The following is a 14949-nucleotide window of genomic DNA, read 5'->3' as shown; positions in this document are numbered from 1 at the left end:
TCTGTCAGCCAATAGAAAGTCTTGTTGCACTTCGAGATCGCAGCCTTAAAATGGTGGCTAACATGCTGCTAATCGGATAGATTTTCAATAATAGTCTTGAATTTCTCTGCAGTATGTTTCCATTCCAACATCTGCCAACGATGAACTTTGTAGTTGATGATAATGATATTCCAGAAGACGATGTCATTCTTTATTCGGTCCTGTACACGAGTGTCACAGTTGTTTTTGCTATGGCAGTCCTGTCAAAATTTCTGACAAATGAATTTCGATTTGGATTTCGTTCAGTTTTGAGTTTAGCAGTGCTTTTCCTTGGCGAACCGTTATGTCAGTTTTTTGTGAAAGGGCCATTTGGAGTTGGCTGTTTTGCTTTTGGATGCTTGCTGATCTATTCCATTCTGCCAGCCAGTCATTTACCAGCAGTTGATAAAGCTGTACTGATCACAGGTGTGTATTACCATTTATTTATGGATGCTACACTGCTTTTTGATACGAAATTAGGTGCTGCCAGTTTGGTTGGAAAATGTAATCTGTGATAAGAGGTAATCTGGTAATCAAGACACTGTCGGATTGGCTCGAATGTCTCACTTGAAATAAAGACAAATTATTTCCCAAATGTATTTTACCTAATAAATGAAATGTAATGTCGTGTCAGAAATAAAGCCTATAGATTCCACTCGCCCGCTGGCATTGGCAAGTTCAAGTCTTGGATAGGATGAGTGGACCTCGCTATGCCTTTTATGCCATAACTTTACCAAAATTCATCAAAAATGTTCCGAGTTACCTTGCGAAAAATGATAACTATCTTTGAGCGGTAGAGTAGACGCTTTAAAATTCAGTCACACAACGATAATGATTAACAGACCTGTGAATGCTAGACTATGTTAATTATTATTATCAATGCAGTTATTACAGTAAAAACATGTACCTTAACATAAGTCAGTCAAAATAAAACATTTCATGCAAGCTGATGTTATCATCACCATTTGTTTTCCCGTACTAGTCAAATCATGACTTTAATGTCCAAACAAACATCCGTAGTTTATTTGGAAAGCAACCGGGTGGTGAAAATGATGAAAAACAGGAGAAAGAAAAAGATAAACGTCTTGCCGAGAAAAAGAAATTCAAGCAAAAATGAAGTATGTTTAAACTAAAAGGAAACATAGTGAACAAGAAAATATTATTTGTCTTCTGTGTGTTATATTTGCTGTTTGTTTCTGGTTCATAATATTTCCTTCATGACATTATAATTGAAAAGAAGTCATGATTATGATAGTTGTAATTTTATTGGAGCAGTGACTGTTCACTATGGGCAAGTAGATTTTATTGGCTACTAGTCCAGCAGGACGAGTGGTGGGAAAATATTTTACACCCCTGCTTTCTGAAGGGAAAGCCTGATCTTGAAGGATATTTTGTTCTTTTCTGCAGAAATACTCATTGATTGTAGTACTTTCCACATATAGGGAGTCCTTTCCATTAATAGTTGTCAATAATTTTGATGTCATTTGCTCCCAGCATCTAGGAATAAAGGCAATTCATTGCCATTTCATTTCAAAGAATGTAACTTTGTTAAATACTTAGATCAACTCACCATTTCAATTGAAGCAAGTCTCATTTGATTTGTTTGATAGATCTATATAATTTAATCTTACTGATAAATCTCATGATCACAGCTCACTACAAGTACAAAGCACAATGTTGGTGCTGGTACAAGATTTATATCACAAACAACAACAAATTAGTAACAACAGCAATAAAAATTCCAACAGTATATAAATTTTACTTTAACAGATAAACATATATATCGATGCATTTATAGAATTAATATAGACTGAAAACATTTCCTGTTTCAAACACTATCTTTTAAAGAGAATATTTATTAGTTCAACATTTTTAAGACCCGGGAATATTTCTTTAGGAAGTGTCTATCGGTACTATGGTCATGCTAATTGTTTTTCTTATTCGTACAACAGTTGTGCCAATTAGTATCTTATCTTTATCTGCATGAGGGGTGTGTCAGCAGCATTTCTGTCTTTAGCTTAAGGTATATTACAGTTAAATGACTGCTGTGTTGGCATAACCTTCATTCTTTAAGTATTGAGAACATCAGACATTAAAAAGATATTAAAGCATCCTCACAGAAAGGGTAAAACTTACAGATTCATACAGTTTTTTAGTAAAACTGATGAATGAATAAATAAATAAATGAATGGATTAATTAAATAATTGCTGAACAAGGAAATGAAAAGAAGTGACAGAAAACATACACATACAATTACATGCCATAATTATTTATAAAACCTTAATTTTGTTATGTTTGAAATTCAATAAATTGCACATAAGTTATTCAATGAAATTGCAGGTTAATAATATTAATATATATCTAAGAGTGGCATGCTACAAATTGTCAAATGATAGGTATTATGGAGATCTGATAAGCAGGAAAAACTTAAGTATACATGTATACAGTTTGTTTAATTGTATGGAACAAAAATACTTGCACAACTTTCCACGCATGATCTTGCAAATAAGGTGAGTTATTGGCATGACTGTTGTGACGATATCCTCTGTCATTTCTCACAGTAGGCAACACCTGGAGTGCCCAGTCCCACTACCTTGTTATTACATACATTGATGGTGAAATTTATTCTTTATTGTGTGTAAATATTCAAATCCAGCAAGATGCTGACATAAGGAGTTGAAGAAGATTAAATCATTTATATGTTAGGCACTGTGTAAGGAATACAAAGCTCTTTTAATTTAAATAACCAATTATATTAATTTGACTGATGGTGTTGTGAATGTGTACACTACAAAACAGGCAGTACTGTCTTGATCAATTGTGAAGTGTTGACAAACATTTGTGACACCACTGACAACATTGGGATATTCTTCAAATAATCTTAGTTCAAACAGAATATTGTAGAATTTTGATATGTCATACTGTCTCTCACATTCCATATATGCACATGTTGTTAACCCTTATCATGCTGGAAACGATTGATTCAAGATCTACACTGTTCGGTATTCAGACAGTATCTTTTTGGTAAGCACCCCTTTTATCAGTTAATGGACAAGTTCATTATAGAAATTTAGCAGGGTAAGGGTTAATTGATAGCAAGGATGTTAAGCCCTGAAGACTTATTTATTTATTTATTTTAAAAAAGACAGCTTTGAAAGCTTAAAAAAAAATGTTTTTGAAGATTTTTTTAGCTCTTCCTTGCTCTTCAAGAGCAGTCTAAAAACAAGAAATGCATAATATATACATAAATGTTTGAATACTGAACATGGAAATGACAATTTAAATACAAATATTTAGTAGAATTTTAATCAGGTAAAGAAATGTCTTGTACACTTCTCAAAATCTGTTTAAATTGTTGGTATTATTTGTTGTGCAGGATGTGACTCTGGGTTTGGTCTGGCCCTGGTGAAGAAGCTAGACAGTATAGGTATGAAAGTGTTTGCTGGATGTCTTGATAAAGATGGTACTGGTGCTGCAGCCATAAGGCACAATTGTTCAAACAGGTAATTAAATCAAACTTAATAAATCTAAACTTAGAACAGGTCTTATAAATTCACTACAGATGCCAAATTTAACTCACTAGCATCAAGTTTAGGCCATAGCAGTTGTCATATGTATCTCTCGCAGTCAAGCCTGTGGCATGTGGGTGGTTTTCAAAATAATGAAGATTTTTCTTCTCTCTCACCCTATTTTAATTCAGTTCAGTTTTAGAAAGTGTTTTGGGGTTTATTATATCCAGATCAATGTAGTCAATAAATGTGTGCAATTTCAGCTAAATGGCTCAAGCAGTTTTAAAGTTATATTGAATTATATAGCTAATTGTGTCCCCTGTGCACCAAAAAAAGTGTGACATTTTACATGAAGGCTAGTTTTCAACAGTGTTTTATTGTTTTCAAACCAAGCTTTATTATTACAGCTTTGATTTTTCATAAAACTTAAACTCCCCACATTAAAAGCAAACTACTTTTTTTCATAAACAGCATCTTATTCTAACCAATATTTCACATCTTATGATTGAACCCCCTTCACAAAAAATAGTGAAAGAAATACTAAATTTAAATGTTGAACTCTACAATTTCACAACCCCATTACTTGTCTTAAGTCCTAATGTTTTCCTAAGATCTTAATCCTTTAAGCTTTGAAGACACGATATGATTTTTTTGTTTAATGAATCAACTTCCTCAGAATGTTGATGAATGTCTATACACCCAAAAATGTCTCCTGTGCACCTTTTCAGTAGTTAAGCGTCAGATTTCTTTCATTCTTTAAATAAAGTGGGTTTTTACTTTATCTTCTTTGAAACGGAGTTACAGTGGATACAAAAACAGCTTTCAACTTCACATATAAAGGACTGTTTAACATTCAAAAAGCCAAAAGTGATGTCCCCTGTGCACCCTTTTTTCACATTCATCAATTAACTTATCATTACTGTAATATATGGTGGCAGTTCTATATTCTAAGCAATGTGTACACAAAATTTAGGCATTACTTGATAATTTAGCATTACAAAAGAAACCCTGGACAATTTAAAATTCATTGTTTGCAATTTTGCTGTAGTTGCCAATTTTCAAGTTAAAAAATGGAAATATCAACTTTATTGCTTCTTAAGCTGTCAAGTTTGCCTACATATGTTAATGTTCACTAGTGAATATTATGTAGTTGAAAGAATTTTACTTAAATATGAACATATTCTATAAATATATTTTTGGGTGCAATTTGTCCCCTGTGCATCTTCTCAGTAACATTATAAAGTATGCATGTATTTTACCATTCCATTTTACCATGCATGACATTTTATCATTTTTATACTTTGAATAAGCATTGCATGTAAACTAAGTGATTTCAATGTATTAGTTATGTTTAAAGTCACTTATTTTTCATTTAAAACATTACATGCTGCTGAATTTTCATGTTTTGTTGCGAAAATTTTCAGTTTTGTAGTTATTTTGTGGAATACACTATTTGTTTGAAAGGATTTGTTTTAAGTTGATCACCAATAGTCTTTTAATAAACAGAAAACTAATAATAAAGGAATGCAACAATGATTTTCAAATATGTGTCCCCTGTGCACCTGTAAAATAACTCAGTTTTGAGATGACAATTTTAGAAATTATTATTACAGTACATTTTTGAAATTTGGCATGCGGTTGATGAACATGCAAACTGCGAGAAAAAAGTAGGTTTTATAATAATATGTTAATTATTTTTCATTGAGCAGTAACTTTTCTAGGTAGAATTTTATTTTCATATCATATTTATGCAGAAATGGTGATTTTAAAAACCAATGTCCACAAATATTTGATAAATTAAGTTTCAAACAACGCACATATACCTATTACGTATCATATATGTTGAAAAAATTACTGTTATACATATTTCCTTGTCATAAAACATTACAGCATTTATCACCCATTTTACTGGAAATTCACCAAACTTTCGAATTAAAGGCTGAAATATTTTCTGACTGGTATTTCTCAACACTTTCCCAAAGCTATTTTCTTGAAATCTGAAGTATTTGCTATCATATAAAATAGGTGACCTCTATAAGAAATAGGTTTGAATTTTCAACCTCTATGTCACACTTTTGCTTCATTATTTTGAAAACCACCCATGTGTCAATGGAACACTGGTCCTGATTTCAGACTTTAGACTGTCAGAATTTTCCTATATCGCTCTACTGGAAAAAGGACATCTTTATAAAATAGGTTTTCAGGCTTCTCATTTTCAACAAAATCCTAGGCCTGACTGCTGGAAACAGTATCCCTGTAAGTAAATCACCCTGCACTGAACATCAGTTGGGATATCGGCTCTTTGTTTTGACTAAGTATTGAACCCGGATCACTTGCGTTGGTTCCAGACCTGCTAACAACCACCATTTGCCCCCTGTAGTAAATAAAACTGCAGATATAAAGGATGAGTTTATTCCATTTAACAAAATGTACACAGACATTGGAATAAGCTTACAGAAGTATGACGTGCAGTCAGTCCCATGGCTTACACACTGGAATCTGTTAAACCTCTTAAACACAACTGAGTGAAGCAGATGTGACCATCACTCCTAGCAAGGGGCAACTTAAGCAGAAATGTATTTATTGTGTTTCATATGGCTTAATGTGATAAAAGTGTTCCAAAATAAAACAAAATTTAACATGACAGAAATGAGGAAGAAGTTTCAAATTGGGATAAAAGGTAAATGATAGCATAATCAAGAAAACGATGTAGTGTTTGCCAATGAATTTTATCTAGAGGTTTAAGAAGTTTTCCAAGAATATAAAAAGCACCCATAATTATTCTTTGTTTCCTTATATATTAAACTACATGAGATATAACATTATGAATACAGAATACACTGGGTTTTTTAGCTCATCTGATTTTTGGAAAAAAAATGATGAGTTATTGTCATCACTTGATTGGCGTTGGCGTTGCCTGGTTAAGTTTTATGTTTAGGTCAGCTTTTCTCCTAAACTATCAAAGGTATTGCTTTGAAGCTTGCAACACTTGTTCACCATCAATAGCTGACACTGTACAGCAAGAAACTTAACTCTGTCCTGCTTTTTGCAAGAATTATGGCTCCTTTTGGACTTAGAAAAGATCAGATTTCTTGGTTAAGTTTTATGTTTACGTCAGCTTTTCTCATAAAGTATCAAAGCTATTGCTTTAAAACTTGCAACAGTTGTTCACCATCATAAGCTGACCCTGTACAGCAAGAAACATAACTCTGTCCTGCTTTTTGCAACAATTATGGCCCCTTTTGGACTTAGAAAATATCAGATTTATTGGTTAAGTTTTATGTTTAGGTAAACTTTTCTTCTAAACTAACAAAGCCATTGCTTTGAAACTTGCAACAGTTGTTCACCATCATAAGCTGACTCTGTACATGAAGAAACATAACTCCATCATGCTTTTTGCAAGAATTGTGGCCCTTTTTGGACTTAGAAAATCATGGGTAGGACAATTTTTCTATTATACAAAAAAATCAGATGAGCATCAAGACGCGCAAGGCGGTGCTCTTGTTTAAATTATAGGATTAAACTTGCTTCTGAAACATCTTGTCTCCTTTCATAAGGAAGCTATATTTGATTTTACCATATACCAAGACTTTGTGCCTCTTTTTTTTTTAGCTCACATGTCACAAAGTGACAATGTGAGCTTTTGTGATCACGCAGCGTCCGTCGTCCGTTGTCCGTGCGTGCGTGCGTCCGTGCGTGCGTAAACTTTTGCTTGTGACCACTCTAGAGGTCACATTTTTCATGGGATCTTTATGAAAGTTGGTCAGAATGTTTATCTTGATGATATCTAGGTCAAGTTCGAAACTGGGTCAACTGCGATCAAAAACTAGGTCAGTAGGTCAAATAATAAAAAAACCTTGTGACCTCTCTAGAGGCCATATTTTTCATGGGATCTGTATGAAAGTTGGTCAGAATGTTTATCTTGATGATATCTAGGTCAAGTTCGAAACTGGGTCAACTGCGATCAAAAACTAGGTCAGTAGGTCAAATAATAAAAAAACCTTGTGACCTCTCTAGAGGCCATATTTTTCATGGGATCTGTATGAAAGTTGGTCAGAATGTTCATCTTGATGATATCTAGGTCAAGTTCGAAACTGGGTCAACTGCGGACAAAAAGTAGGTCAGTAGGTCAAATAATAAAAAAACCTTGTGACCTCTCTAGAGGCCATATTTTTCATGGGATCTTCACGAAAGTTATTCAGAATGTTCATCTTGATGATATCTAGGTCAAGTTCTAAACTGGGTCACGTGCCATCAAAAACTAGGTCAGTATGTCAAATAATAAAAAAACATTGTGACCTCTCTAGAGGCCATATTTTTCATGGGATCTGTATGAAAGTTGGTCAGAATGTTCATCTTGATGATATCTAGGTCAAGTTCGAAACTGGGTCAACTGCGGTCAAAAACTAGGTCAGTAGGTCTAAAATAGAAAAACCTTGTGACCTCTCTAGAGGCCATACTTGTGAATGGATCTTCATGAAAATTGGTCAGAATGTTCACCTTGATGATATCTAGGTCAGTTTCGAAACTGGGTCACGTGCCTTCAATAACTAGGTCAGTAGGTCAAATAACAAAAAAACCTTGTGACCTTTCTAGAGGCCATATTTTTCATGGGATCTGTATGAAATTGGTCAGAATTTTTATCTTGATGATATCTAGGTCAAGTTCGAAACTTGTTCAACTGCGGTCAAAAACTAGGTCAGTAGGTCTAAAAATAGAAAAACCTTGTGACCTCTCTAGAGGCCATACTTTTCAACGGATCTTCATGAAAATAAGTCAGAATGTTCACCTTGATGATATCTAGGTCTTGTTCGAAACTTGGTCACGTGTTTTTAATAACTAGGTCAGTAGGTCAAATAACTAAAAAGCCTTGTGACCTCTCTAGAGGCCATATTTTTCATGGGAACTATATGAAAATTGGTCTGAATGTTCATCTTGATGATATCTAGGTCAGGTTTGAAACTGGGTCAACTGCGGTCAAAAACTAGGTCAGTAGGTCTAAAAATAGAAAAACCTTGTGACCTCTCTAGAGGCCATACTTTTGAATGGATCTTCATGAAAACTGGTCAGAATGTTCACCTTGATGATATCTAGGTCTTGTTCGAAACTGGGTCACGTGCCTTCAATAACTAAGTCAGTAGGTCAAATAATAAAAAATCTTGTGACCTCTCTAGAGGCCATATTTTTCAGTGGATCTTCATGAAAATTGGTTAGAATTTTTATCTTGATGATATCTAGATCAGATTCAACACTGGGTCACATGAGCTCAAAAACTAGGTCACAATATCAAATAATAGAAAAAAACGACATCATACTCGGTTTAAAACTGGGTCATGTGGGGACAGGTGAGCGATTCAGGACCATCATGGTCCTCTTGTTTCGTTATACAATTGTACTTGAAACACAATGCAGTACAATTTAAAAGGAAATTTAATAGTTCTATAATAACTGTATAAAAATAAATTATGATGTGAATGATAAGTATGGTTAATATCTGGTTTTAATGTCCTAAAACATTTTTAGAAATAAATGTTTGAACTTGATGATTTGTCAGGAAATTTTATATTAAGTATTGAAAAAAATGGATGTCTGTAAAAGTGCTAGAGTTTATGATATAGGGGACAAAGTAATAACCACATTATGACACAGTTTCCCCCCTCCTGAAGGGCCACTCACAAATTTCCACAAAATTGGCAAGGAAAACAAACTCAACTGTCCAGCCAAATATCAGGAAACTGTACAAACAGCCTTTTCAGGATAATAGTATATTAATCTGAGTTTTATTTACTTTCAGAGTGCATATTTTACAGTTAGACGTAACTAATGAGAAAGAAATCTCAGCAGCTGTTGAAGTGGTAACTTTACAAGTAGGAGATCAAGGTAAGCTCGACATTTGCAGTCAGTTTTTAGCTCAACTATACACGTATGTGGAAAGCTATCCTACTCAACCCAGCATTGGCATCCACATCCACACCTTGGTTGAAGTTTTGATGCACTTCCACTTTATCTCTGTTATTACAAGATGGATTTGCTTCATATTTAAATTAGTTATTACTCATCATCATCTACATCATATTGCACATGCACCAATATTTCATGAATTATCTCCATTTTGTACTTGGAATTTCAGGTTAAAGTAAGTTTTGGTGCACTTTCACTCTATCTCTGTTCTTACTATATAGATTTGACTCAGACTTTTGCTCTATCACAGTTTTCTAATCTAAATGGATTTGATTTAAACTTGAAATAGTTGTACCACATTATTGGCCACATGATTTTACACATGGTGCAACTCTTGTAGAAGTATTCCAAGAATTATGCCCCTTTTATACTTGGTTAATATTTGTACCCCCCGACAACAAAGTTGTAAGGGGGGGTATACTGGTTTCAGGTTGTCTGTCTGTCTGTCCGTCTGTTTGTCTGTCCGTCTGGCCGTCTGTCCGTAGACGCAATTTTGTGCGCACCATCTCTCCTTATCCCCTTGACAGAATTTAATGAAACTTCACACAAGTGATCAGTACCAACAGTAGTTGTGCATGGGGCATGTTAGGTTCTTTTAGAAAAAAAATTTGCAGAGTTATGGGACTTTGTTTTTTTGTTACTATACTATATATACATAGACACAATCTTGTGCGCACCATCTCTCCTCATCCCCTTGACAGAATTTAATGAAACTTCACACAAGTGATCAGTACCAACAGTAGTTGTGCATGGGGCATGTTAGATTCTTTTAGAAAAAAAATTGCAGAGTTATGGGACTTTGTTTTTTTGTTACTATACTATATATACATAGACACAATCTTGTGCGCACCATCTCTCCTCATCCCCTTGACAGAATTTAATGAAACTTCACACAAGTGATCAGTAACAACAGTAGTTGTGCATGGGGCATGTTAGGTTCTTTCAGAAATTTTTTTTACAGAGTTATGGGACTTTGTTTTTTTGTTACTATACTATATACATAGACACAATCTTGTGTGCACCATTTCTCCTCATCCCCTTGACACAATTTAACGAAACTTCACACAAGTGATCAGTAACAACAGTAGTTGTGCATGGGTCATGTTAGGTTCTTTCAGCGACAAAAAATGCAGAGTTATGGGACTTTGTTTCTTGTTAACATACTATGTACATACAGTCTGCATATGCAATCTTGTGCGTGCCTAATCTACCAAACCCTTACTCACAATTTAATGAAACTTCACACAAGTAATCAGTACCAACCGTAGTTGTGCATGGTGCATGTTACATTCTTTTAGATAAATATTCTGCATAGTTATGGGACTTTGTTTTTTGTTACTATACTGTATACATACAGTCTATATACATACAGTCCACATAATTATGCAATCTTGTGTGTGTCAAACTGCAATGTACTGTGTCAGTGCATGCGGGGGGGGGGGGGGGGGGGGGGGGGTACAATCATCACCTTTGGTGATAGCTCTAGTTTTATACACTTTCAGTCGTTTCTGTTATAATTAACTGAATACATGGACTCAAATTTAAACTATTGTCCAATATCTATTACAACAATGATAGCTCCAGCTTCATCAGATGTGCCCTATTTCACTATCCATCAAAATAGTCGAGCGTGCTGTCACTTGTGACAGCTCTTGTTATATGCCTGTTTTGAAACGAGGGACATTATATGGATTGTTGTTGTTTGTCGGACCTTCAGCCAAACTTTTCTCTTTCAGGGCTCTTTAGTCAGAAAATATAATAGCTACAGCTTTCAAACTTGACAGAATACTAAGCCCAACTTGAATAGGAACCCTATTGTTTATGGGGTCAAAGGTCATGGTCACAGTGGCCTGAAGACAAAAAATAGTTTATGGACTATTAAGACAGAAGTTGAACAGTTACAGCTTTCAAACAAAACGACTAAGTACCACTTAAGGAAGATCTCTATTGATTTTGGGGTCAGTTGCTAAAAGGTCAAGGTAACATTGCTCTAACTTTATTTCTGGTATTTATCATTAAGGTGTCAAAAGTACCAACTTACATGTACAATTGATGTAAGAACTTAATGTCAGCTGAGCCCACAGCATGTGTGATTTACCTTCCTCCATTCTAGGCCTGAATTGCTGGAAACAGTACACATTGAGAAATCCCCCAACACTGGACACTACTCACAACATCAGTTACAACTGGGAATTTAACAGCAGTCAAAAGCACTGTAGTCAAACCTTCTAGCCACTACACCACAGGGTTAAACTGACTTGTGGTATAATTTTTCCTGTATTGATGTTTATGTAAGGCATGGTGTTGGGTTCCAGGCAAGTGGCAGGGAGCAGTTTATTCCATGCATGTCTTACTTACCTGATAGAATTCATGAAATCTGTGTCTGTATCCTTCAACCACTATTGATTTTCTAAAAACAATTTCAGCCACACCATGACAAAGTGGCTTTGCGACCAGCACGGATCCAGACCAGCATGCGCATTTGCGCAGTCCGGTCGGAATCCATGCTGTACGCTAACGGTTTCTCTAATTGCTATAGGCTTTGAAAGAGAACAGCATGGATCCTGACCAGACTGCATGGATGCGCAGGCTGGTCTGGATCCATGCTGGTCGCAAAGCCACTGTTGGTTCATGGTGCGGCTCATTTCTCATTCCCGTGTTGCTCTGTTATAAATATTAGCAAGAATAAAACCACCATGGATATACCTAATTTACAATGTGTCATGTGTCTTTCAGGACTCTGGGGCTTGGTGAACAATGCAGGTATCTGGTATTTTTCTGAACTGGAGATGATGTCGGAACCAATTATCAAGAAGGTTATTGACGTAAATCTGTTCGGTGCTATACGTATGACCAAATCCTTGTTGCCACTGATACGTAAAGCCAAGGGAAGAATAGTTAATGTTTCCAGTGTTCTAGGTAAGTGCCAACTGTTGCAGAATTTATTTTGCACATGAAATAGTCAAACTTCATAGGATGCTTGCCTTGTGTTTAATGGTCCAAAGGTCAAGGTAACAGTGAATGGTTTCTACTCAGCAAGTGAAAACTGCTTTGACCTGTAGTCTTCAAACTTCATATGATGATAGCCTGTGGTCAGTAGATGGACCCTATTGTTTTGCGGATCAGACAAAGGTCAAGGTCATAGAAATTTCAAAACTGAAATTGGTTTCCCCTCAATAGATAAAGACTACTTTGGCCTATAGACATCAAACTTTATAGAATGATTGCCTGTGGTCAGTAAATGACCCTTATTGTACGGTTCAGTAAGTCAAAGGTCAGGATCACATTGACCTTGAAACTGAATATTGTTTTTGCTGAATAAATCTAGAACATTTTAGCCTACAGTTGCCAAACTTACCAAAATTTAAAGCGCTTCACTCAATAAGTAAAGAATGTTTTTCCTAACAGTTGTCAAACTTCGTAACTTGATTGTCAGTGGGTCAAAAGTGAAGTTTGTATAGTAACTTTGAGAGTGAAAACACCTTTACTCAGTAACTAAAGAATGCTTTGGCTTACAGTCATCAAACTTTTCAGGATGATTGCCTGTGGTCAGTAAATGACCCTCCATGTGTTTGGGGGTCAGTAGTTCAAACATAGGGTTAACATACAACTGGAAATGGTTCCTTCTTAGGAACCCTTTGGCCTACTGTCTTCAAACTTCATAGGTTGATTGCCAGTCTCTATTGCTTTTGGGGACAGTCGGTCAAAGATAAAAGGTCATAGTGATCATGGGAAAGTGGGACAGGTCAGTATAGCAGGCATACCTGTTTACAAACAGCTCCTGTTTCATTTGGCATAGAGAGGATGACATAAATCTGCCAGATTTCAATATGGCACAGAGGTTGATACAAATTTGCAGTATGTTCATTTTGTCCATATGGCACAGGGGAGATGACATGAATCTGCAGTATGAAAATATGGCACAAATACATTTATTGTAATATTATTTTCATTTTTATACAGGTATTTCTGTGTAAAAAATGATTGTGAATAGATACATTATGTTCTCTGGGATTTTCAGGTAGAATCTCAATGGAAGGAAATGGTGCTTATGGTATATCCAAACATGGTCTGGTTGCATTTTCTGATACCCTTAGACAGGAAATGAAGAAATGGAATGTTAAAGTCACCATCATAGAGCCAACAGGCTATTCCACTAGTGAGTAAACTTTTTTGTATCATCTGTAAGTAAAGATTTGCCAGGTAAAAGAACTAATTCGGTCTCAAGGCAGGAAAAGAACAAAATTTGTCCTGTTTGGTACTGTCAGATCTATCCTTAAAGTCCGTCAGTAAATAGATATTAAAGACCACTACTTGTACTTACAATTTAAACATTTGTAACTTTGTTCAGGGTGACCTATTAGCATAGATGAATGGTCAGGCGTACATCATCATTCGTCCATCTTCCTGCAGCAGCATTTTTACTTAAACATTTCCTCCTCTGAAACTACTGGTCAGGATTACACCTAACTTGGTCTGTAGCCTCCTGGTATGAACTTCTATCAAGTTTGTTCAAATTGTTCTGTTTTGTTTAAATTATCTGCCTGACAAGGCAGACAACTTAACATGAACAACTTTAAAGAGCTTCACAACTTAAAGATCTTCACAACTTTAAAGATCTTCACCAAACTTGGACTCTGGCATCCTTTTAAGGTTCTGCCTCAAGTTTATTCAATTGGATCCACTTGGCCCCTTTTAGGAACTGCCAGAGGTAAAAGTAGAAATATATTTGGAACAACTTATGAACTAATTGATGGGTCTTTGTTGCATCCTTGTGATTTTGTTCAAATGGTCCCTTTGGCCTCTTTTATGGGCCAACAATTTCTCTTCGTGAGCCACTTTATAGATCTTCACAATACTTGGTCTGTAGTATTCTTGTATTGACCTCACACATGGTTCTGCTCGACAGCTTTAGGGGTTGTCACATTAAATGATTAAAAAATAGAAAAACCTTTAAATGAAAGTAATGTTCACCACATTTGAAGCAAAGTCTAAAGGTTATGGTCCTCCCTCCTCAGGTGAGCAAGTTAAGCCCTTTTAGGCCTCATGTTATTATTTTAGTATGCACAAAGACCATCTGCAGATAAAACCAGTTGTGATCGAGCCCGCTTGCAGAGAGTGAAGACATAGTATTCAGAATGGCTGTTTTGTTATGTGCATTAGTGTGTGCTTTCATCTGTTTTTTTTTTGTCCAGACAATAGTTTTGAAATGCATTTGGCAATCTTGTTTATATTTGGCATGAATATTACCCTCAATAAGACTAAGTTTCGTGCACAAACTCCAGGTTCCTATCTCAAAGGTCAAGGTCACACTTGGAGTTCAAAGGTCATGTCAGATCTTGTTCAGTCCATAAATTTGACATGCATAAAGGAACCTTGTCTATATTTAGCATGAATGTTACCCTCCATGAGACAGAAAGTTGCACATAAACCCCAAGCTCCTGTCTCAAATGTCAAGGT

General features: G+C 35.4%; 1 protein-coding gene across 1 annotated transcript in view; it reads left to right on the top strand.

Moving 5' to 3' along the window:
• Positions 1 to 35: 35 nt before the first annotated feature.
• LOC123536686 (retinol dehydrogenase 7-like) overlaps positions 36 to 14949 on the top strand; it is a 28195-nt gene continuing 13281 nt past the window's right edge. The window contains exons 1-5 of the mRNA XM_045320042.2: positions 36 to 444; positions 3396 to 3522; positions 9323 to 9408; positions 12226 to 12408; positions 13511 to 13648. Coding sequence (XP_045175977.1) covers positions 114 to 444; positions 3396 to 3522; positions 9323 to 9408; positions 12226 to 12408; positions 13511 to 13648 — 865 coding nt within the window. The 5' untranslated portion in view covers positions 36 to 113. The remainder of the gene's footprint in view (positions 445 to 3395; positions 3523 to 9322; positions 9409 to 12225; positions 12409 to 13510; positions 13649 to 14949) is intronic.

The sequence above is a fragment of the Mercenaria mercenaria genome, chromosome 17 (genome assembly GCF_021730395.1).
Source record: "Mercenaria mercenaria strain notata chromosome 17, MADL_Memer_1, whole genome shotgun sequence".
NCBI lineage: Eukaryota > Metazoa > Mollusca > Bivalvia > Venerida > Veneridae > Mercenaria > Mercenaria mercenaria.
The sequence above is the reverse complement of the archived record's forward strand: the minus strand, read 5'-3'. Positions and strand labels throughout refer to the sequence as shown.